This window comes from Megalobrama amblycephala, linkage group LG13 (genome assembly GCF_018812025.1).
Source record: "Megalobrama amblycephala isolate DHTTF-2021 linkage group LG13, ASM1881202v1, whole genome shotgun sequence".
Taxonomy (NCBI): Eukaryota; Metazoa; Chordata; class Actinopteri; order Cypriniformes; family Xenocyprididae; genus Megalobrama; species Megalobrama amblycephala.
This window is the reverse complement of record NC_063056.1, coordinates 21,955,732-21,981,689: the sequence shown is the minus strand read 5'-3', so window position 1 is coordinate 21,981,689 and position 25,958 is coordinate 21,955,732. Positions and strand designations below refer to the sequence as shown.

Here is a 25,958-nt window from a genome sequence, read left to right as displayed (position 1 = left end):
AGGGTGGTCAGAATGGGCTTCTAACCGCTCATTAGCTTATGTGAGTAGCTGATCTTCCAGCTGGGTTATTGAAAACGACTAGCCAATGCATTTCTAGAAACAGGGCAAGACAGAACAAATGATCCTTGGATATCAATGCACAAAGATAATTGACCAATGAAGACCTACCAAAATTTGATATGGTTAGTAAAAAATGCAGTTCTTTATTTCGTTAAGAAAGAAACAGATTCTTAGCTGATCTTCCAGCTTGGCGATGAAAAACGACCAGCCAAAACTTTCCTGGAAAACAAGGCGAGAAGAAGAAATGATCTTTGGATATCAATGCACAAAACAGATAATTGACCAATTAAGACCTACCAAAACTTGATATGGTTAGTCAAAAATGCAGTCCTTTATTTTGTTAAGAAAGAAACAGATCCTTGGCAAATCTTCCAGCTGGCTGATTGAAAACGACTATCCAAAACATTCCTAAAAAACGGCACTCAAGAAGAAATTATCCTTGAATATCAATGCATGAAACAGATAATGGTCAATAAAAACCCACCAAAACATTGCTATGGTTAGTCAAAAAATGCAGTCCTTTATTTTGCTAAGAAAGAAACAGATCAGTCATGACATCAGTTTCTAGCACATACAGTAAGCACATTTCCATCTTCTCACAGTTTACTCTCCAATCAAACCCTTATAAACTACAAGAACTGACCGAACTAGAAACATTACACAGATTTTCCTTTTTACGCTCACTTCCGTTGCAGACGCATTTGATTCCACCACTCGTCCCAATGATAAGCTCTTAATAATAAATAAAGGAGTGCTGACGGTTGAATCAAGAAACGTGGAATGGTTCGGGGTGTCTGAAGCCTACCCGGAGACCTCAAAACAATACAAAGATGGATGAACTGATATAGAGTTGGTTGGTTTGGGTGGTCTGGTCTGTGGGTGGTGGTGGAGTACTCTAGTGAGCAGGGAGAGCTGCCATGGTGTTGTGGTGACAGAGGTTGTGGGAAGGGGGGGGGACAGAGCTGAGGTTTAAGACATGGTGATCTGCATGGACTCCAACATTTCCTCCACTGCCTTCACCGAGCATTTGTTCTCCTTCTTCCCACGGCCTGCCATCTAGGAGAAACAGAGAGAGAGGGGTTGATGAAAGGACATCATTCCATTTACAATGTTTTTGGACGTATTACGTTTTAACACAAACATTCTGGAGCGTCAGACTCCATAACATGCTAACGCTAAAAGACAAGTATTTGTGCACGATTCCCATATCTTAGAGGGGCTGCATTCATAAAACACTTCAGACCGTTACTAAAAGGGTGAAGAGTACGTAAAGACCACTGTTACAAATCTTTGAACCTTAAAGCTAGGAGAATAACCTATTTTTTAAGGGGTCCCAGTGATAGTAACCTATATTTAATTAAAATAACCTACATATAATTACCATAATATAATCATGACAATTATTACAGTGACAACAAGAAAAAAAAAAAAAAAAATTTTTTTATATAAAATTGATAACTTATGTTGCTTTGCATACCTTTTATTTCCACCAATCAAATGCTTTCTTAATCAACTTGCTAACTTAACTTAAAGGTGCCCAAGAATGCTTTTTCACAAGATGTAATATAAGTCTAAGGTGTCCCCTGAATGTGTCTGTGAAGTTTCAGCTCAAAATACCCCATAGATTTTTTTAAATTAATTTTTTTTAACTGCCTATTTTGGGGCATCATTAACTATACACTGATTTTGGCAGCGCCGCCCCTTTAAATCGCGTGCTCCCTGCCACATGAGCTCTCGACTATATTACAGTGCATTTACAAAGTTCACACAGCTAATATAACCCTCAAATGGATCTTTACAAGATGTTCGTCATGCATGCTGTATGCATGCTTCGAATTATGTGAGTAAAGTATTTATTTTGATGTTTACGTTTGATTCTGTATGAGTTTGAGGCTATGTGCTCTGTGGCTAACGGCTAATGCTACACTGTTGGAAAGATTTATAAAGAATGAAGTTGTGTTTATGCATTATACAGACTGCACGTTTAAAAATGAAAATAGCGACGGCTCTTGTCTCCGTGAATACAGTAAGAAACGATGGTAACTTTAACCACATTTAACAGTACATTAGCAACATGCTAACGAAACATTTAGAAAGACAATTTACAAATATCACTAAAAATATCATGCTATCATGGATCATGTCAGTTATTAATGATCCATTTGCCATTTTTCGCTGTTGTTCTTGCTGGCTTACCTTGTCTGTGCACAGATCCAGACGTTAATACTGCCTTTCCTTGTCTAATGCCTTGAACATGGGCTGGCATATATGCAAATATTGGGGTCATACATATTAATGATCCCAATTAATGTTGATTAATGTTTTCCGGAAGTCTTTTAAACAAATGAGATTTATATAAGGAGGAGGAAGCAATAGGGTTTGAAACTCAATGTATGTCTTTTCCATGTACTGAACTCTTGTTATTTAACTATGCCAATATAAATTCAATATTTAATTCTAGGGCACCTTTAATGCTGACTTAATGAACTTGCAACTTTATTTTCAAAGATGCTAATTTTAGCTGCATTGAAAATTGACTTGATGGCCCAAAAACATTTTGAATAGTGATGACGTCTCTGCCCGCACTAGTAGAGTAATTGAGATGCCGCCGCAGGTCTCTCTTCCTCTCTCCTTGTTTGCCCTATGAGAGTAAAAGGATTGGAGGGATACTACGGCCTAATGAGTCACCAACTAACACGCTCACTCACAAAGACCCATTAGCCGACGGACCCCATGGCCAAGCATACTTACTCACGCTCTTGCCCCATCCGCTGTGACTCATCTGCTAAGAGTCCCTCTGCCCTGCGCAAACTGGACAAATTGAGCATATCGGCCAAAGCTCACTTCTCAATCCTCCCCTCTAGCAATTGACATAATAAACCAATCCACTATCCATTAAAGTCTGTGCTCTCCGTTTCTCCTCATTAGTCGCATCTGACATCTGCAGCATATCCTGATCACCACAGCAGCTCCAACAGAGGAACCAATGCAAGGTGTTTAAGAGGTCAAGGTTTGTCTGGTTAGCATAGCCCAGGGGTGCCCAATCATGCTCCTTGAGATCTACCTTCCTGCAAAGTTTAGCTCCAACCCTGATCAAACAAAACTGACATTACAGACAGGTGTGTTGGATTAGGGTTGGATCTGAACTCTGCAAGTAGGCAGATCTCCAGGAACAGGATTGGGCACCCCTGGCATAGCCCCATTAACCCTGGCTGATAGATGCTGGAACTACACCAAAATGAGCATCATGATGAGCATCACTAACATTGTTTTTTGAAGAAAAAATATCTTGTTTCAAAAAAATCTAATCATTGTCAATAATGTTTGGAAACTCAAGCCTTTGTATGAGCTGAAGTAAACTGAAGCACTTTGCTAGCAGGCTAACTCATCCAAACGAATCTTATACAAATGAGATTTATCAGATATAAAAAGTAAATTCATTCCTGTGATGGCAAAGCTGAATTTTCAGCAGCCATTACTCCAGTCTTAGATTTCACATGATCCATCAGAAATCATTTCTAATATGCTTATTTGATGCTCAAGAAACATTTCTTATTATTATCAATGTTGATGTAACGCCAGGTGAACTCGGAAACAAAAGAGAGCTGGATCCAAATGCACTGTGTTTAAAGGGTTAGTTCACCTAAAAAATGTCAAAATGTCTAGTTCACCCAAAAATTCTGTCATTTATGACTTACCCTCAGGCCGTTCCACACCCGTAAGACCTTCGTTAATCTTCAGAACACAAATTAAGATATTTTAGTTGAAATCCGATGGCTCCGTGAGGCTTCCATAGGGAGCAATGGACACTTCCTCTCTCAAGATCCATAAAGGTACTAAAAACATATTTAAATCAGTTCATGTGAGTACAGTGGTTCAATATTAATATTATAAAGTGACGAGAATATTTTTGGTGTGCCAAAAAAAACAAAATAACGACTTATTTAGTGATGGCCGATTTCAAAACACTGCTTCCTGAAGCATGGGAGCACAAATGAATCAGTGTATCGAATCATGATTCAGATCGCTTGTCAAACCGCCAACGGCTGAAATCACGTGACTTTGGCGCTCCGAACAGCTGATTCGATACACTGATTCATTTATGCTCCGAATCTTCCTGAAGCAGTGTTTTGAAATCGGCCATCACTAAATAAGTCGTTATTTTGTTTTTTTGGCACTCCAAAAATATTCTCATCACTTTATAATATACTCAGCAAAAAAAGAAACGTCCCTTTTTCAGGACTGTGCATTTCAACAATAATGTTGTAAAAATCCAAATAACTTTACAGATCTTCACTGTAAAGGGTTTAAACAATGTTTTCCATGCATGTTCAATTAACCATAATCAATTAATTAACATGCACCTGTGGAATGGTCGTTAAGACCTTAACAGCTTACAAAAAGTAGGCATTTAAGGTCACATTTCTAAAAACGCAGGACCGACTGTGAAAAACACCCAAAGAAAGATGCCCAGGGTCCCTGCTCATCTGCGTGAATGTGCATTAGGCATGCTGCAGGGAGGCATGAGGACTGCTGATGTGGCTAGGGCAATAAATTGCCATGTCCGCACTGTGAGACGCCTGAGACAGCGCTACAGGGAGACAGGAAGGACAGCTGATCATCCTCGCAGTGGAAGACCACGTGTAACAACACCTGCACAGGATCGGTACATCCGAATATCACACCTGCGTGACAGGTACAGGATGGCCACAACAACTGCCCGAGTCACACCAGGAACACACAATCCCTCCATCAGTGCTCAGACTGTCCGCAATAGGCTGAGAGAGGCTGGACTGAGGGCTTGTAGGCCTGTTGTAAGGCAGGTCCTTACCAGACATCACCAGCAACAACGCCGCCTATGGGCACAAACCCACCTTCGCTGGACCAGACAGGAGTGGCAAAAAGTGCTCTTCACTGATGAGTCACGGTTTTGTCTCACCAGGGGAGATGGACGGATTCGTGTTTATCGTCGAAGGAATAAGCGTTACACCGAGGCCTGTGCCCTGGAGCGGGATCGATTTGGAGGTGGGGGGTCCGTCATGGTCTGGGGCGGTATATCACATCACCATCGGACTGAGCTTGTTGTCATTGCAGGCAATCTCAATGCCTTGCGGTACAGGGAAGACATCCTCCTCCCTCATGTGGTACCCTTTATGCATGCTCATCCGGACATGATCCTCCAGCAGGACAATGCCACCAGCAATACTGCTCGTTCTGTGCGTGAGTTTCTGCATGACAGCAATGTGAATGTTCTGCCATGGCCAGCGAAGAGCCCAGATCTCAATCCCATTGAGCACGTCTGGGACCTGTTGGATCGCAGAGTGAGGGCTAGGGCCATTCCCCCCAGAAATGTCCAGGAACTTGCAGGTGCCTTGGTGGAAGAGTGGGGTAACATCTCACAGCAAGAACTGACAAATCTGGTCCAGTCCATGAGGAGGAGATGCACTGCAGTACTTCAAGCAGCTGGTGGCCACACCAGATACTGACTGGTACTTTTGATTTTGAGCCTCCCTTCATTCAGGGACACATTGTCAAACATTTTTTGTTTATGTCTTATGGTGTTGACTCTTTTAGTGTTCATACAAATATTTACACATTAAGTTTACTGAAAGTAAAAACAGTTGAAAGTCAGAGGACGTTTCTTTTTTTGCTGAGTTTATTAATATTGAACCACTGTACTCACATGAACTGATTTAGATGTGTTTTTAGTACCTTTATGGATCTTGAGAGAGGAAATGTCATTGCTCCCTATGAAGGCCTCACAGAGCCATCGGATTTCAACTAAAATATCTTAATCTGTGTTCCGAAGATGAACGAATGTCTTACGGGTGTGAAACCGCATGAGGGTAAGTAATAAATGACAGAATTTTCATTTTTGGGTGAACTAACCCTTTAATAAACGAAAATAAAGGAACAGAACACCAGAAAACCAAGGAAGAGAACTGATGACACCGTCGATACATCCATTCATGGAAAAGACCTAACAATGAACACAGGAAACTCTGGGGTTTAAATACACAAGGGGTAATAAGAAAATAAGATAGACCTGGGAACAATCAACAAGAAAACTACAAACTGACTATGAAATGGCAATGGCACCAGACAAGAAATAAATTAAAGGCCCACTGAAGTGCCTTGAAACATGCAGCATTATTCAATGTGTTGATGTAATTTCCACTGAAACAGGAAAACAAGGCCGGACGTATCAAACAGCTCCTTTCCTTTTTTTAAAATAGCATTTAGCTTATATCACAGCTCGGCCAGAGACGTTGAGCTCAGTAAAGCTGCAGTTTCCTCCTAATCTGTAACTGTTTCTCCTCTTAAACTCCTACATATCGCTTTAAAATACAGCATTCTGTGCAGAATTCAAATGGGTCTGATACGTTTTCTGGTCTGTGCCAACTCGCGCATATGATTCGCTCTGAGCTATCGTGCCTCTGGACCAGAGCAGACTGTGTGTACACTACGGCGGTTCATGTGACAATTACGTGAAACCAGACTTCATTCACCCCAATGGAAAGCAATTCTGTCTGAATTGTTCCCTATCCCCTATATAGTGTACTATGTAGAAAATAGTAAATGTTTGAACAAGTGATTGATTTTTAGCCACAGCTTGGGGGTGGGACGCTGTAGATTCTAGAGAGCATTTGATTAGACAGAAAATCTGACGAGAAACTGAAGTGCAGCGTGATGTCATCAAAATCATTGATCCATATTGGTGGAAGTGAGAGACTAAATTTTGAATGTTTATATCTTCTGAAGGTGAATTTTGTCATTGTTTTGGAGAACACTAGCTTACAGATAACAGTAAGACTAACATATTCATACTAAAAGCCAAAAACTTTAATTTTGATTTCACGGGGACTTAAGTCTACAAACAAGACAGGTAACATATAACAGTTGCACTTACTAATATTTTTGTGAAACCATGATACATTTTTATTTTTTTTAACATTTGGTGATTTCAATTTAAAAGGATATTTTCCTTAAGAGAAATAAACTATGTCTAAAAATAGGCCCAGCTGATTAGTTTTGGTGGTTCCCACAAACAAAAGATGTCAGATTTCAAATTATACCAGCCGAACAACTGCCATTGAGATAAATGGAAATGCTTTCCAACAGACGGCTTTCTCCAGGTATTCTAGACCTCCTTGGAGGAAACATCTGCATCGTAATGGGCTGTGGGTGCGCTTGTAGAAAGAAGGAGCCAGCAATCCCAGTGAACTCATTGGGTAAACAGAAAAAAAGCACACAAAGCATGGCCGAGAGAGCATGGCAGTGCCGTTTCTGGGCTTGGCAGTGCATATCTGTGTCCTTGCAAGTAATTCATGGGTCCCGCTGGACATGTACATATACAGAGAGACAAATGTTATTTTCTTACTGGGAAACATCGCTAGATTAATAGAGCTGATATGCGGTCTAAGTGCCAGGCGGCCGTTCCCAGTATTCTCACAAAATCCCCACATTATTGTGCAAGTGAGCTGTGTGGTTTCTTCTGAACGTTGGATTCCATCACGTTTTAGACGAATGCAAAAGTCAAGGGCATCTACAAATGGCACAGAGGACTACTCGATGTTCAGCAGTCCATGCATATCAAAGCAATTCGACATGTACACATGCTGACTCAATGCCAGCGTTTCCATGTTTGCATTGATCGTGGCTAACACGCGACCCGGTAATTGCGAGTACTCACTCACGAAATTAAGCGATATGTGTGTGCCATTTGTTTCTGAGTGTTAGATAATGGACCGACCCTGACGTATCGCTCAGTTTGCTGTGAGTGAGGGCTATGGCATTACGCATCAGAAGCCCTGTGTTGCACCCTAATCCATCAGCGAGGTGAGTCATCCGTCTGTATGACTATTATGAAACGTGGACTGACTCAGGACTTGACAGCCGCTGTGGCTGAGTGATATCAGCAATGAATTATTAGCTCTATATTGAAAGAGAGAAGGATAAAGTTAATGTATTTATGCCCAAAGTCAAAGACAGAAAGCACTAAGTGGAAAAAGGAGTGATTTGAGTAGAGAATGTGCCATCAAATTCAATTCCAACAGTTGTCTGAGGACATCAACCGTGGCCAAAAAGTGACTTGCCTCTACCATCAAATGAAGGTATGCTAAACATCAGAGATTGGAGGCACCGTTAACCTCCAGAAGACCTCATCAATCAAAGCTACTCCGCTAAAGGGTGACTCAACTTCTCTTTGAAGGACCTCAGAAGTTCTTCAAAGCAAGGAGTACAACAGGTAATGTTGACCTCTTAATACAACTAAGGTGCTTTCAGGTATAGTGAATGAAGTTAAGGATAAATGGCTTATTCTGAACAGCCTTAGGTTAATTCTTTCCTGCATATTCAGTCTCATTAGAGGACACACATGATTCTCACACAGTATTTCAAATTTTCAGCCTTCTCAACATCAACAACATCAACAACATCAAAACCAACATCAAAAGTCTGACTCATCTTGTATGTCAGGGAAAAAAAAAAAAGTATCGTATGTAATACCTCCCAAGAACCAAGTGTCAACAGCAGATATCTTTGTTGTTTTGACAAAACATTGTACAACACCTTGTCTGAAAGGGATAGTTTACCAAAATTGAAAATTCTGTCATCATTCTGTCTAACCCTCATGTTGTTCCAAACCTGTTTGACTTACTTCTGTGGAATAAAAGACATTCTGAAGAAAGGTTTTGTCCATACAATGAAAGTCAATGAGGTCCAAAACAACACTGAACCAAAAGGAATCGTACTGTGCAGATGAAAACAAACAAAACATAGATTTGGAATGACATGAGGGTGAGTAAATGATGACAGAATTTCCCTTACCCCTATAACTACAATACATGCGTCAAGTTTTCAGCATCAAAGGATTTTTCTGTCCTCACTGAATGCAAAATGTTGCACAAAGTGACTATCAATCAGCCAGATCAATCAGAACGAATTTTATGTTTAAAATAAAACTACACGGAGCATGATTTCTGACCTATGAGATTTCACTGTGGGAGGGACTACCAGGCCCAACACAACAAAAATAGAAACCAAATACCGTCACAAAGTCATGATGCTGCTGAGGCTATAGTTAGGACGCAGTGTCAGAATGACTGCAATCCAAAATCAATGATGTTCTCGTGAGTAAAGTCTCTCCTGAGGCATACGGATCAGTCAGCGGTGGAGAAAGATACAGAAGAAGATTGTGTAAAAAAAGACAGAAGGAATGAAAGGAACATTAATATCCATTTATTGGGTGGTCTGGAAATTCCAACAGAAAACCAGCCAAGATTTAAAACACCCTCAGGGTTGGAGACCACAAGGTCAACGTGTTACGTTTGTAAGTGAAAAGGTCCTTGGATATTTAATTCTATAAAAGAAATTTAAAAAGGTAACAATTTTTTAGGTCCCTAAGGGTATAGTAAGTGATGACAAAGTTTTCATTTTTGTGTGAACTGTCTCTATAACAGCAAGATCCAGTTCATCTTCACATCTGAAGAACCCACATTTGGAACTGAGACACACACCAACATGTCAAAGGAAAGGGGGCTCCATCTAGAGGGTGTGACAAGAGTCCTCCAACCACACAGGAAACACTCCAATGGTATGCTTGTATGTGTGTGTGGCCCCTGATGGCCCCACTTGCTGACTAAGGACACCCTCATTACACTTTTAACTGTCAATCATTAAATAAGCAATGTATATCACCCAGATGGCAGTTAAGATTTCTAATAAATCTATAATATTTACATTGTGAACCATGGCAACATTATAAACCACTTTAGTGATACCATGCACACTGCACTTCACTTCACTTTTTCCTCTCTTCTGCTATCATTATTGCCTCCCTTTGCAGCCGTGGTGTACACGCTGCATATTTTCCCCTTGCTAACTCCAGAGGCCTGTGTTTGGCACCAGCTGTTATGCTTCATAGGGATAGTGGCGCTTTAACATGCAGACATAGAAAACAGCTGCGTAACACAATGCCAGGCCCTGTGGGCTTAAGTCAACACATTATCTGCGCTCTGCCCAGGCACGCGTGTTCAGCACAGACCCAGCGTGAAGGCATGGCATACGCTCACTGTCTGGGGATGTGCTCCACTGTCTGTATATCAGATTGTGCCTTGCAAGAGAGAAAAAGAAAGAACCTAGGCAGCCAAATGGCATTGCCAGTAACCAGGTCTGGGTGATATGACTAGGTAGAGATTCTGCTATACCACAGTACATCTGTGGCAATATTTATAAGATCCAACAACAAGCAGAAAATCTAAGTGTTCTGATTCAAATGTGATAAATACAGTACCGTTCAGAAGTTTGGCGTCGGTAACATTTTTTATGTTTTTGAAGCTCACCAATGTTGCATTTATTTAATCAAAAATACAGAAAAATACTATAAAATACCGTTTTCTCTTTTAACGTATTTTAAAATGTAATTTATTCCTGTGACAGCAAAGCTGAATGTTCAGCAGCCATTACTCCAATCTTCAGTCACATGATCCATTAGAAAACCATTGTAATATGCTGATTTGGTGCTTAAGTAACATTTTTAAACTGAATCGACATTACCACTGTTATGTAAAACAAAACTTTTTTGGGAGAGATTTAGGTTATACCACCCAGTAACTCATGCACTCCTCTCACCTGATAGGCTCTGCTAATCTGAGAGGTGGCCCATGCGGCATACTTCACATTGTCCTTCTTCACCTTTGCGCTAACTTTTGGGCTGGCGGCGATGTGACTCGCTGACTGCAGGAAAAAAGTACAAGAAAGAGACAACAAACAAGGGTGAGATGGACCACAGTGTATCACCATTCCTAGAAAGCATCAATAAAGAACCATGAGATAAAAACCCATCGGCTCCCACTTAAAGCCCACATAATGGAAGGGTGGCTAAACCCTGATGGCAATGGAGGGTATTTTTTAAAGGGTGGAAAATGTGAGGGTTTTGAGCCTGGTTGAATAGTGAAAAAAAGCCTAGGCGCTGTGTTAACGCAGCCTGATGTGTCTCGCATCAGAGATAGGAAAGGCGGTGCTGACAGGCCTGGGAGTGTCAGGGAGGCGGCGTGTGAACAGCATAGCGCAACGTGAATCATGCTCTCCAGCCACTACAAGATCTCCGTTCCACAACCACAAATCCTCCATCTTTCCCTCGTTATTGCTATTAGACCTGCTCAGCAGAGCTTGCAGGACTCTGTCGGCTAGCATGAAAGCCCTTCCCCATGGATGTGCTGAAACTTTAACTGCACACCAATCAAACTCATCTCTGTTTCTGGCAGCAAATCCCTCGGCTTCTGGATTTTGGGGTGTGTAAGGTTGGTCAGATGCGGCAAATAGGCCGTTAAGGAAAATTTTCGGTCATTCAAGTCACAATCTGTTCATTTTTTTGTTCTATTCATAGTCTTATGATGAGAATATCCTTTAAATTTAGTCAATATTTTGTCATTTATTCATCAATTTTACTTGTGTATAAACATAAATGTAAACATTTTAGCAGACAAGTGACAAATTAAAGCAAATATTAATTTTATATATATTTAAACATGTATCAGCCAGCTTTATTTTAGTATAATTTATATATTATAATAGTATTTAATAATACTTATTAATTCATTCACTTTTTTCACTTTTTAGTTTATTTTAATTTGAGTTTTTTCTGTGCTCTTGTCATTATTAGTTTTGTGATTTTTTTTCCCCTTCAATTTTAGTACTTCAACATAAATATTTTATTTCAGGTAAGTGCCTAAGCAACATTTTTAATTGTTTAAAAACTCTTAACATTTTAGAGTTTTTCCTCTATATATATATATATATATATATATATATATATATATATATATATATTTTTTTTTTTTTTTTTTTTTTTTTTTTTTTTTGCTTTATTTCAAATGATCAAAAATATTTTTAATGTGAAAACCATCCTTTTGAAAACATGTTCAACTTAAACTTTAGTTCACTTATGTATATGAATAATTTTGCGATAGTAGCTTTAAAATAGTTGACATCATCACAATGCACATTTTTTGGTTCGCCTTCATTATCTTTGATAAAATTTTCATCAGTTGACAAGATCGGTCACAAAATCTTGTGTTTTATCTCATGTTTTTGCCAGGTGGTGCTCTTTTCTCTACATATGACTGGGAAACAGGCGTTTGGTTTTGTTGTACTGACCAACATACTTCTATTGCCGGTCTTGTCACATGTGCAAATCGCACATCAAAGAGCGCTGATGACTGTCATGGTTCTGTGTTTGAACTACTGAAGCGTGTGTGTGTGTGTGTGTGTGTGTGTGTATGTTTGAACAGTGGGCCTGTGTGTGGCTCCCTGCGCACCCTCTGTCGGCCTTCTGCCCCTGGCTGGCTGTTTGTGTTCATATGTCAGGAGTCACTTACAAATGATGCATTGGTGTTAATGGACAACTTCCTGCTTAAATAAATACAGATGAAAGGCTTATTCAGCACACATATTGCCTGAACCTTTCCAGCAGAGCCACGTGTGATGGAGGGGTTGCCATTTCTCTACCAATTCTTTTATTGTCAAAAGGTTTGTTTATCTCTGGAATAAACATAGAAATGCCCTACAAAGTGCTGGTGGGTTACATTACAGCAAAAAATTACAAGTCAGAGTTTTTCCAACACAAGGACTGGAAACACAAACTGCAACTGCCCCTGTGTGAACCAATCATTATAAAAACAGCAATGGAGAAGGTGTCTGTTTTCTGAACAACTCACCATGTAAAGGCCGAACAAGGCCCTCATGTTTCTGTTGTTAAGCTTCAATGCCTGCGCAAAATACTTCCTGGCCAGCTCGAGGTTTTCCAGACCTCCCTGGGTGTACTTTACCTGGGGGAGATGGCAGAGGAAACAGAAAGGTGATGTTGTGTTATAGGCACCCTTAAAGCTGACATGAGTGCTAAATAAACAGAACATGATCTAAATAAACAGGAATTATCCTATACAAGCATACAACATGATGGATGCAGCAAGTCAGAGAGTGCAAAGTTGGAGGGACACAAGACACAACGTGAAAAGTTTCTGTCTGTTGAAACTCGACAAAATCAAACCAATTGAATATATTGAATGTTGCACCAATGAGATTTTACGGTGGGCAGGGGCATATGACAGAATGATATGACAGAAATAGAAACCACGTGGCTGAATTTTTTTTATTACGGTCAAGGCTAGTTTGGACAAAAAAAAGGAAAAAACAAAAACTCAGCTTAAAGGGTTAGTTCACCCAAAAATTTAAATTCTGTCATTAATTACTCACCCTCGTGTCGTTCCAAACCCATAAGACTTTTGTTCATCTTTGGAACACAAATGAAGATCTTTTTGATGAAATGTGAGAGCTTTCTGTTTCTCCATAGACAGCTACGCAACAAACTTTGACGCGTTCATAAAGAAATCATAAAACTAATCCATATGAATTGAGTGGTTTATTATGGTATATTAAGAGACTCGATCACTCTCAGATTTCATCAAAAATATCTTTATTTGCATTCTGAAGATGTACTAAAGTCTTGCAGGTTTGGATTGACATGATGGTAATTAATGACAGAATTTTAATTTTTGGGTGAACTAACCCTTTAACATAGAAGATATAAAAGGATATGACTAAGATATGAATAGCTGATGCCAACTTATATCTTTATATATAGTTTTTAAACCCATAAACATCTTCTTTCTAAACCTAACAACAAATTCAGTGACTTTTAACCATTTAAAAAAATAAAATTTAATCAAAAATAAAAACATTTTCAAACATAAAACTACAAAAAGTATACAAACTTAAGTTAATAGTTTGTGTATTTTTTTTAAGTATACACAATTTCATATTTCTTATTTTCTAAAGGCATAATTATATCTCAACAATTAAAAATGTATTGCTTCAGATGGCAAAGTTCATTAACAATTACATTTTTTTTTTTTTAAAATCACCTTAATTAAATTGAAAAGAACATTTGTTTCAGGCAGGGAGAAAGAAATCATACCTCAGCGTACTGTTCACAGTACAGGTGATTGTGTGGGTTTGTCATCATCAGCTCTTCAAGACAAAAAGCTGCTTTTGCATAACTGTGGGAGTCAAACAAAATGAGAGGGAGGTGAAAAAAAAACAATGAAGAACAAACATACACATAAAACATCTCCCAGTAGCTTTGTGGCTGATTACACAAAGCGATGCTCAGACTAGGGCTGCACGATATTGGAAAAAATTGACATTGCGATATTTTGTTTTTCTGCGATATTAAAAAAAAATGATTGGGATAATTTTGTAGGTGAGTGAATACACAGAAAATAATGAGCAAATAATGAGCAAGCACAGATAAATATAATAGAACAAAGATGCAAATGAAATAAATAGTAATTTATATTTTCCAGGTAAGTCTAACAGTATTCAGGTACAGAAATTGAATAATCAAATGTGAAATAATACTGTATGTAATAAACATAGTGTCAAATAATACAGTGTAAAATAATACATAGTCTCACTGTATAAATTGAACAATTAATCTGTGTTAAAATTACAAAAGTGATGTTTCTCTTTGTCTTTTGTTGTTTGATTAACATTCATGACACAGAAAGCAGCAGGGGTTTCTGTCACTTTAAGACCGAATGCGCGGCGCGGATCCAAACTACTGTTACACATCTGGTTCTTTCTCAAATGTTTCGTTCACCTAAGCCATCATCAATTGTGTTTGAATGTTCAAACTGACAGGACCTAAAACACGTTCAAATGATAAACTTTCATTGTATGACGGTCAGACTTTGCAATTAATCAGAGAATCACCTGCGTTTTGAACCGTGATGTCGATCCCTATACTAGAATATGACTATCGCGGATGCGCACATCGCGAATTTGATGCCAAAACGATACATCGTGCAGCCCTAGCTCAGACTTGTTTACAATCTGGGACTGGACAGTTTCAGCTTTTATGAGGGATAAAGGGATAGTTCACCCAAAAATGAAAATTCTGTCATCATTTAGTCACCCTCAAGTTGTTCCAAACTTGTATACATTTCTTTGTTCTGCTTTACACAAAGAAGATATTTTGAAGAAAGTTTGTAACCAGTCCACTTTGGGGCACCACTGACTTCCACAGTAGGAAAAAAAAAAAAAAAAAGGAAGTCAATGGTACCCCAGAACTGTTCAGTTTCCAACATTCTTCAAAAAATCTTCCTTAAAGAAATTTATACAGGTTTGGAACAACCTGAGGCTGAGTAAATGATGACAGAATTTTCATTTTTGGGTGAACTATCCCTTTAATGGAAATGTATGAACGCCCAATATGGTCAAATGATGAACGGAGCTTTGCAACAGAGGTGACATTTCTACCCTGGATTTAAAGATGAGCAACAATCTGTTCCTGGGTTCTTCATTAACATCTCGAGGCTGTCTTGAGGTCATTCTCAAAAGCCGTTCCCACATGAGATCACTGCTGAGCCACTGACCTCATACTAATTTACAGTTTCATGTCTCAGACACTCTCTCCCTTATAAGTATACAACATGGGCCTGCACATTTCCCCATTGCTCCCACCAAAAAAAACCCAAACAATTTCAAAAAGAACTGCAGGACTATTACGACAAAGCCGCAAGACACAAAAATGAGCCAAATGTATCTAAAAGCTGTGGACGGGGTTGAAAGACTCGTTACTGTCTCGATTCCACGAAACCGCACAGCTTTTTTAGCTACCGTTAGGCAAGCTTTCTATCTCATTCCATGCGAGGTCCACACGTCGGGCCTCGCAATGTACGTGCTCGTGCACACATATCAATTTATCACAACACATCAAATCTTAAAACAGAGCTGGAGCATGTCCAATAGAGTTGTGGATGCTAATCTTATGGCTAACAACTGGCAGAAAAAACGTGTTGACGCAAACGAGACTTTTTTTGTGGAAAAAGGGCATTGCCGTTGCTGACTCACAAAGAGATGATGAGCCTATCTAGCCGTTTAGGAAATGTTCAAGGGACTTTAAAATGCAAAAAAAAAAAAAAGGAGAATGAGAGTGAGAGAACAACACAGACAGTCAAAGAGGTTGAAGGAGTGAGCCAGTGAGATCAGGCCACTCAGAAGGTTGAATGCTGCTTGCAATTACCATTTCCTCTCCATAAAGACTTTCAGATGTGCTCCTACTATGGCGTAAACTGTGGTGGAACAATGCAAAGAGTGAGAGAGAGAGATAGACAGATGGAGACACAGAGAAAGCAAGGCAGGCATCAACCCACATCACTGCTGAACTCAACGCCTACTACCTGAGCATTCAACATACACGGCCAACTCTACCAGCGCTCCATTTATGAATGCCTGTTTTCTGCCTCAGAGTAAAAAAAAAAGAAAATAAAAAGATGTAACTGTGTCTGTATGTCACAATGTGACTATAATTGTGAGAAAAAGTTTAAAATGAAAAAGTCATTGAAAGATATAATGTCACACTGTGAAATAAAATGTCAAATTGGGAGGCAAAGTCACATTTTGAGATATAAAGTTAAAGGTGCCCTAGATTATGTTTTTAAAAGATGTAATATAAGTCTAAGGTGTCCCCTGAATGTGTCTGTGAAGTTTCAGCTCAAAATACCCCATAGATTTTTTTTATTAATTTTTTTAACTGCCTATTTTGGGACATCATTATAAACGTGACGATTTTATGCTGCGGCCCCTTTAAATCTCGTGCTCTCCGCCCACAGAGCTCGTGCTTGCCTTAAACAGTGCCTTAAAGTTTACACAGCTAATATAACCCTCAAAATGGATCTTTACAAAGTGTTCGTCATGCATGTGGCATGCATGCGTCGGATTATGTGAGTATTGTATACTGCTAATTGTTTACTTCTGATTTTGAATCAGTTTGATAGTGCTCCGTGGCTAACGGCTAATGCTACACTGTTGGAGAGATTTATAAAGAATGAAGTTGTGTTTATGCATTATACAGACTGCAAGTGTTTAAAAATGAAAATAGCGACGGCTCTTGTCTCCGTGAATACAGTAATAAACGATGGTAACTTTAACCACATTTAACAGTACATTAGCAACATGCTAACGAAACATTTAGAAAGACAGTTTACAAATTTCACTAAAAATATCATGTTATCATGGATCATGTCAGTTATTATTGCGCCATCTGCCATTTTTCGCTATTGTTCTTGCTTGCTTACCTAGTCTGATGATTTGGTTGTGCACATCCAGACGTTAATACTGGCTGCCCTTGTCTAATGCCTTTTATAATGTTGGAAACGTGGGCTGGCATATGCAAATATTGGGGGCGTACACCCCGACTGTTACGTAACAGTCGGTGTTATGTTGAGATTCGCCTGTTCTTCGGAGGTCTTTTAAACAAATGAGATTTATATAAGAAGGAGGAAACAATGGAGTTTGAGACTCACTGTATGTCATTTCCATGTACTGAACTCTTGTTATTTAACTATGCCAAGATAAATTAAATTTTTCATTCGAGGGTACCTTTAAAATGTTAGTCAAATTTTTAGATATAAAGTCACGTGCCATTTTAAGTCACAATGTGAGAAAGTCAAATTGGGGAAAATTCACATTTGGAGATCTTAAAATAAAACTGTAAAATATAAAAATTTAAAGTCAAATTAAGCAACAAACTCAGATTGTGAGATATAAGGTCACATTTTGAGATTTTAAGTCATTGTGAGAATCAAATTGGGGAAAAGTCACATTTTGAGATCTAAAAATCTAATTATGAGATATAAAGTCACATTTTGAGAGAAAGTCACATTGTGAGAATCAAAGTCAAATTAGGAGACACTCAAATTCTGAGATATAAAGTCAACTTTTTAAATATTAAGTCAAATTGTGAGATAGTGTCACATTGTGAGATTTTAAGTCAAATTGTGAGATATATACTGTATATATAAAAAGTTACATTGTAAGATATTAAATCTGAGAAATAATTACCTAATTTTTAAACTCTGAGGCAAAAAAACAGACTTCCACATCCATCTCCTGATGAACCTAAACCTAAAACTGTGTTAAGATGACTGACTAGTTGTCCAACAACCAACTAGCCAATCAGTCACGTTGACTGGTGAGTTTATAAAGACTGCTTTCTATTGAGCTCCATCCTACTGATTTGATTTGATCAGTCAACGTAATTATGCTTCCTTAAGAATACCTAGTTTACTAGTTATTTAGACAACCCACTGATCAGTGGAAAATATGTAGTTTTGGACATCCCTACCTAAATATAGCATTTAATTCACTCACGAAACCGTTTTGACGCATTTCTTTACCAGTATTTAACTGTCATTGAAAAGCATGATCTACTAGTAGTCAATTTGTACTACGGACTTAGTGTAGTAGATAGCCGCACGTCATAGCTGTGTAATCAGCTGTTTGGGTGGTGTTTGTTTCTCTTCATCTTGTTTTGACTGGTTGGGAGAATGGGTGCCACCTCATTCTCTTGGGAATTTCTCTTTTTCCCTTTACTTCCATTTTTTTCACAGCGTGGAAGAGAGATGTGATAATGCGGGCTTTGCCGGAAGAGGAGGGGAAGGGGAAAAAGTGAGTCTGTGACCTGAAATAAAGAATAGAAAGAGAAAGGGGAAGAAAGAAAAAGAGTGACACTGACACGCCTATAGATAAGGGGTTGTCAAAGAATGGTGTGATATTAGAAAAGTTGGTCTAAGCAGGCAGATAATCCTCTCACCCCTGGATTTCCTCTGTCTGCCACAGCAATAAAGCCCTTTACACAAAACCGTGAGGTATCTAATAAGCGGTGCTCTCACCAAGCGCCTGCATTCCTACGGCCAGCAGCCTCCGACCGGGACAACCAACTTTTTCTCTCTCACACACACATACTAACACCCTATAGCCCCCCTCATGAACAATAAGACCAAAACAATTAAAGAAGGATGGAGGAGAGGAGACACAGACACAGACTTGTAGTTTCCTACAATCCTGATGCCTGGCAGAAAGTAACCCCTGGCAAAAGAGATATCAGCAGGGGAGCGCAGTCTTATCCCAGGAGTTGGAGAGGGGGCTCAAGGAACAAATCCTATTATGGCCCTACTCCATGGGACAAACAGACACTGAGCTTTAAGCAGGGCCCCTGGCTGAGACTGGCATTTCACTGTCTTTTACTCCAGAAGGTCCCACAACTCTACAGCAACCGTCGCATGTCAAACAAAGGTCCTGAGAATGACCTGCGAGATGGTGGTAAATGTGACCTCATAACCCTCGTAAACTTCACATTCCGTACAGACAACTTCTGGACATCTTACGGATACATTGGTGCCTGATAAATAGATTTTTAGCTGATTTAAATTGAGTTTTTCCCTACCTACACTACAAATATGCCTGTTTGTTTGTTTGTTTGTTTGTTTTTTTTTTTTACACACAGTGATGTATGTTTAAAATTAATCTCTTATCTCCTCATCAAATTCTTGAGTAAATAAGAATAAATTCATCTGAACAAATTGAAACCCATATATTATTGAAGCCATAAAATATGGCTACTTTTTTAGAAACATGATTGGTATATGTTCTAGTTATGTTGTTTCTGATTGATTAACGTGATTAACCCTCACGTTCTATCAACTTCTATCAAGTATATAAAAAAAAGAATCAACAAAAGAAATTAGGTAAGAAATCATTACTCATGCTCATTGATGTAGAGTTCTGACAGCTCATGCCATGCTTCCTGGTCTCCCACAAACCTGCAAGACAGAGTAGTGGTAGTTAGCTCATCAGAAAGGTCACTGTGGACAAAAGGGGGTTAGGGAAAGGCTTGGGGGCCAACTCAATCAAATGCAAAACCCCTTTTAATTAAAAAGTAGAGGGGAAGGGAGGGAGGGGTGTCTAAATCCTCTTGTAAAACACTCACTGCTCCAGATATTCGTTGAGCTCGCGAATGGCCTCGCTGCTTTTGCCCTGCGCTCGCAGGATGGAGATCTTGCGCTTCCTTGCTGCCTGTTGGGTTGACATCAACAGAGGATTAGGGCTTTAGAGTTTCAAGTGTTTGCGAGCAACAGAAAAGAGCAAAGAAGGAAAGAAAGAGGGATGTGTAAATAATCCCCTGGGGTTCTGGTGATCAGACTGTGAAGACAACAGGGATGGCAGAGGCACCACAGGCTAAGAGTTGGATTCCATCTCCATCTTACGAGTTTCGATCAGACAAATACTGACTGAGAGTTATACACATAAGAAATTGATTTAGATACACGTTACAATGACATTAAACTTTGTCAGATTATCACCGAATAATGCTACGGATAGCACATTTAGGGTGGTTCTTGTTAATTTTTGACCTAGTCTTGCAAAGGCAGACTTCTGACTTGTGGCAAAATGTCCTCGTGTGTAATTATTTTAGCAAAGAACTAAAAAAATGATCAAAAGATCTGATTGAGCATTTTGTAAATTCGAATTTTAGATTTCACAAAAAAAAAAGATATTCTTGTGGGATATTTTAGTTTTGAATGTTTAAAATTTTAGATGGGACATTTTACAAAAGAGATTTTGTGTGGCATTTTACCTAAAAAAAAAAACAAAAAAAAAACTGTTAAATGTCATATGTCTAGAATTCATATTAACAAAATTCAAAACTACATTATACTACATTTATTTAAAAGTAAAATTTACAAAATTCAAATCTTTTAAATCTCCTAGCTCCATGAAAAACACCAAGAGAGGAAAAGACAAATGTATAAAAAACACTATAAAAAACAGGTAAAAATAAAAAAAATTACATAAAATAAAAAACTACTTAAGCATACAACCCGTGACCAGGATTGTGGAATACGGTATGCTTTAAAATTTTACAACATCATCCTTTTTTATGAATTCTGGAACAGGACGTAATGGAGGTCAATTAAATGCTGTCAGTTACTGGGCAGAACAGCACGTGTAGTTCTTTTTTCCTCCCCTGAGGCAGTGTTACAATAAACACCCTTACACCATCAGATTGTCCAATATGACGTTTCCTTGAAAGCATATTATTACTGCATTCAAGTCGTAAGTAATATAGCAGCAGATACAAAAAAGTAATGTCTTTATCAGATTAGAAAGCTTGTGGATTCTGGCGCACGAGCATCAGCGAGGATGCTGCTCACATTTGGAAGAGCAAGTAAAGACCCATTTCAAGTGGTGAAAATAACACATTGCCAAAGAGCCATGGGCCATATGCATTCACATAAACTTGCATAGCCCAGCTCGAATCAGCCGCAAAGAACGTCCTGCCTTGTTCCGACGCAAAAGTGACCTTCAGGCGGATTAGAATCTCATCAATCTGAATCAGAAAGTATTACGCCAAGTCGGACGACTTTTCCAGCAGCGCCTCTTTTTTTCTCTCCGCTGGTGAAAGGAGAGCAAAGAGCAGAAGCTTTACCGTTAGATGTGCCCCAGATATTATTTATGAACTGGCACTTGATAGAGTGGGTCTTCCCTACTACCACAGCATGGACCAAACTCCATCAAGCCGGGCATGAGTCACGTCTGAAAGGCCATAAATCTGGAACTGCTATGATACCACCGCCACTCCAAATCCACTTATCCATCAACCAGGCGGCCAGACGAACCTGCTCCACTGGCTGCTCGAGCTAAGGACTTGATGAACTGCCAAACCCCTACTGTACGCAAGTCTGATAGTACTTACTGGATCAGCGGAAGACATGGTTTCACATTACCAGGCTGCAGATGACAGGTGAAATAAGGCTACAGCTACAACCTCAAGCTGTTTGGATTACTGCACGAGTTCTGTATCGCTATATAACGTTATCCTCCAGAAGTATTTAAAGAAACTGTGGAACAGAATCAAACGGTAATAATTCCAAATAGTTTAAGCTATCAAATTTTATTGTTAATGTTCAGTTTCTGCCAACGAACTGATTTCTTTGTACTCTGCACTGAACAAGGCGGAAGACTGTTTGCAACCGCAGGTTATTTACTCGGACCCCATATCTGTCTTTCGTTTCCTCTTAGTGCACTTGGCACCGACAGAAACATTCGGAGGCTGGTAGACCGGAGAGTCTTACGAAACTTTATTAAACAATGAGCTATTCCAAACCATTTCAGTCTCTCTATGTCTTTCCCTCCTTCTCCCTTCTCTTTCGATGTGATCCAGGAAAGGCCAGCATCTCATTTTCATTCTCTTCGTGATTCTTTCTTCTGAAGCATTTCTGAGTGCCTCTCACCGTGAAGGACCTGGCTGCTTCCATCAACCCCTGGCTCCACTTTCAGACTGCTGTTGAGAGCCCACCTCCAGGGATTTCAAAGGCAACCGTCGTTCCCACAGGGTGAAGAGGAGTTGACTCTCAGCGCTGTGGTGTACCGACATGACCTGACTTCATATTCATCCTTAAATAAGAGAATTACCTGCTATTGGTTTCAACATATCCAGACCAAATCTAAGGTCTCAGCAACGGCTAAAGATAAGCATGATCGGTAACAGGCCACGAATCATTTCTAACAGTGTTCAAAATGATTAGAAGTGTCAAAAACATCAAAGTGTCATTTCGAAGAAAGTGGTCATGTTTTCAAAATAAATTCTAAATGCAAGTCCAAATTTATGAGCATATCCAAATCTTCTGAAGCAGCGTTTTTCAGCCAAAAATTATAATTCTGTCATCATTTACTCATCCTCATGTCATGTATTATTTTGAGGAATGTTTCAACTGTGTTTATACAATGAAGGTCAAATGGGTGCAAAGCAACACTGGATCCCACTGACTTTCATTGTATGGAGAGAAAAAAAAAATCTTTTTGTGAAGAAAGGTTTCTAAAAACTATGACAAAAATGTCACTGGACCGAAATACAGTCCGTTCAGAATTTTTTTGGAAAAAAAAATCTGTTTGACCTTTACAAACTACATCTTGTTCTGCACTGTAATTGCATGTAATTCTAGAGGTCAACCTCAGGAGAATTCTCATTGACCTCAATTGCTTTCACAAGCACAACCATGTTTATCCTGCTGAATTACAGGCAGAGCGAGAGTGCTGAAATTCCGTGAATCGAGTAAGCCTACTGGGTCAATCAGTGTTGATAGATAGATAGATAGATAGATAGATAGATAGATAGATAGATAGATAGATAGATAGATAGATAGATAGATAGATAGATAGATAGATAGATAGATAGATAGATAGATAGATAGATAGATAGATAGATAGATAGATAGATAGATAGATAGATAGATAGATAGATAGATAGATAGATAGATAGATAGATAGATAGATAGATAGATAGATAGACTAAACAAATCTACAGATGGATATATGGAAGGAACAATAGATGGATAAAAGGATAGACAGACAGGTAGAATGACAGATGGATAGAATGAATGACAGATGATAGATGTAACTAACAAATGACAAATAGACAGGATAGAACGGAAGACAGATGATAGACTGAACAAACAAAATATAGAGGCCGACATACAGATAAAACAAATGACAGATGATAAAACAAATGACAGATGATGGAATAAACAAATAACACAGACAGACAAACAGACAGATAGAACAAATTACAGATAGGTAGACAGACAGACAGAGAGCAAGAGAGATGATAGAACAAACAACGGATGGATGGAACAAATGACAGACAGAGACAGATGATAGAATGAACGACAGATGGAACAAATGACAGACAGACAGTGAGACAGACGGATAGATGGAACAAATGACAGACAGATAGACAGACAGACAGTGAGAGAGATAGAGAGATAAAAAGACAGACTGATATGAGCCAGGAAGAATTTCTCCAAATCATTGCTGTAGGTATTGGACCATAATGAGCAATGGAAGGGCTAGGAGTTCGAACATTTTTTGGACACCGCCATGGCAGAGAAACCTTGAGCAATTTTTGTTGATTCAACAATTTTGGTTAATGGGTACCACATCTATTCCACAGCCTATAATTACAACAGTTCAGTTTCCAATCTCAGCTCCGCATGCTGGGATGCCTCACAAGTCCTCACAGAAGTCGCCAATTTTCCGCCATTTTCTTGGATCGTGCCCTCATCCCATTCCACTGAACATGTTAAAAAACACAGCGTTTAGATAAGCCTTGCATTTACAGACAGGTGACCTAGATGATGTCATCCCTCCAATACCACAACCTCGTCACCCCGCCTGCTATACCCAGCCAGAGGGGATTGGATTGTGGGAAAATACTGTCTAGTTGCCACTGCACAATGGCCCCGTTTTCTTCCATTCCCCTCCTCAAAACGTACAGGATTTGACGGGAGGTGACTCGTATTTGGAGATCAGGAAACGGGCAAATCCTTTTCGGGGCCATCAGAAATATCTGGGCTGAACCTAATTGTGTCAGGGTGGTTCACATGGTTCTCGCCTACACCCTTTCCACAAGTGGGTGCATCCTACCAAGCCTACCAATGCTCCCGTCAAAGAGCGTTCAGCATGAAGATAAGACATGGGAAATTTATGCGTTTCACAGTGAAAACATGCCCTTGATGGCTACACTGATGGCCTGTTTTGCCACCTAATAAAGTTGATAAATCCTGAAAGAGCAAAATCCCACGGCATTTCACAGAGCGATTGAGCAAAGCTTTAAGAATCTGTCAGCCCATTTCACTTCATTTCCCAGACTTCCTGGTGCAAAAAAAAAAAAAAAGACGGCTGTCTGAGTGATCATTCACAAATGCACATTTCCTTTTAGGAGATGATGGCTGCAGCCGGTTTCTGCGAGAGACTGATGAGGTAATGAGACGTGGTTGGACAGTATTTTCCAGTGATTTTTCTGCTGAACTGAGTGTAAAAGGACCATTTCATTATATTGATGATGACAATTCAAATTTGGGTTAAATGACAGTTCATAAATAAAAAGCCCAGTTTAACAATTTTAAGTAAAAAAAAAAAAAAAAAAAAAAAAAAGTTTACCCAGTAGATTTCACAAAAGGTATGCGTGTCTGCATAGAACTGCCTGTAAATACTATATTTCACAAATGATCTCTACTTGCAGGTGTTTAGTAATGGGATATCATATTTCTCCTCATGGATTTCATTACTACGGCAGATAAAGTTTACGTAAAACGCAAAACTCTGATGGGGACGTTTGCAAAAATCACATTATTGCCACACTCTTTCCCAAAAGTGTTTGGCTTGGATAACACTAGGACACGGGGAAACATATTTCCCCGAGGGGAAATTTGTTTCATATCTTTTGGATGTTAACAGAGGGGCAAAGCGATATGATTACTAGATTGTGAAGAATAATGTAACCGCACTGGTTTGATGATATCCATTTTGCGCCGATCTTCTCAACTTCCCATTTACACGCCATTAAATGTGCTTGCAATTTAACCTTGATCATGGGAATAGGGAGAGTGCCTCGGTTGAAATGCACAAAAAACAAACAGAACAGACCTCTCGTTTTCAGAGGGGGAAAGACGGATGGGAGCGGTTCAGTCCAACAGTAACAGATAGTTAAATAAATATCAAATGGTAATGATATAACAAATGCAGGGACGAGAGGACGGAGGACAGGCCATTTTTTGCCCGCAAGATGAAGACAGTGATAGCTTCAAGTAATAGTTTAAAATGAAAACCCAAAATGAAAATTCTGTCATTATTTACTCATCCATTCCAAACCCACTTGACTTTCTTTGGTGGGACACAAAAAGTGAATTTTTGAAGAATATCCTGGCCACTTATCAATGTAGCAAAACAGAATGTGGACTGGAGCTGCCAAGCTCCAAAATGATAAAAAAGCACCATAAAGTGGTTCATAGTCCTTGCTCTCCTTGGCAGGTTTAGTTCATAAGAGAAGTAGCGATGTCTGATATGTGAACAAACTTTTTTCTTTCTAGTCATATCTTTTCAATGAATCAGTTGATAAAAACTAGTCTGACTGATGTGGTTCTTGAGTTCAACTCACTTACTCAATGATCCAGTCATAATGGTTAACAGCACAATGAAGGAGAAGATTTTCA

At 39.1% G+C, this 25,958-nt stretch overlaps 1 protein-coding gene across 1 annotated transcript; it reads right to left on the bottom strand.

The window, feature by feature from the left end:
• Positions 1-555: 555 nt before the first annotated feature.
• Positions 556-20,053, bottom strand: emc2 (ER membrane protein complex subunit 2). Its single transcript, XM_048153003.1, has 6 exons — positions 19,895-20,053; positions 19,668-19,727; positions 14,039-14,120; positions 12,780-12,890; positions 10,693-10,797; positions 556-1,116 (listed from the first exon to the last, which is right to left on the bottom strand). Exons 1-6 carry the CDS (start codon positions 19,993-19,995, stop codon positions 1,030-1,032), a joined length of 546 nt encoding a protein of 181 aa, XP_048008960.1. The 5' UTR covers positions 19,996-20,053; the 3' UTR covers positions 556-1,029.
• Positions 20,054-25,958: the final 5,905 nt, after the last annotated feature.

Bases quoted from the DNA above. Each gene is read 5' to 3' on its own strand.
- emc2 (XM_048153003.1), bottom strand. From the start codon at position 19,995: ATGTCAACCCAACAGGCAGCAAGGAAGCGCAAGATCTCCATCCTGCGA. The intron at 14,121-19,667 runs GTAATGATTTCT...TGACTCCCACAG, and splicing joins CTCTACATCAATGAGCATGA to TTATGCAAAAGCAGCTTTTT. The intron at 12,891-14,038 runs GTATGATTTCTT...CATCTCCCCCAG, and splicing joins ACTGTGAACAGTACGCTGAG to GTAAAGTACACCCAGGGAGG.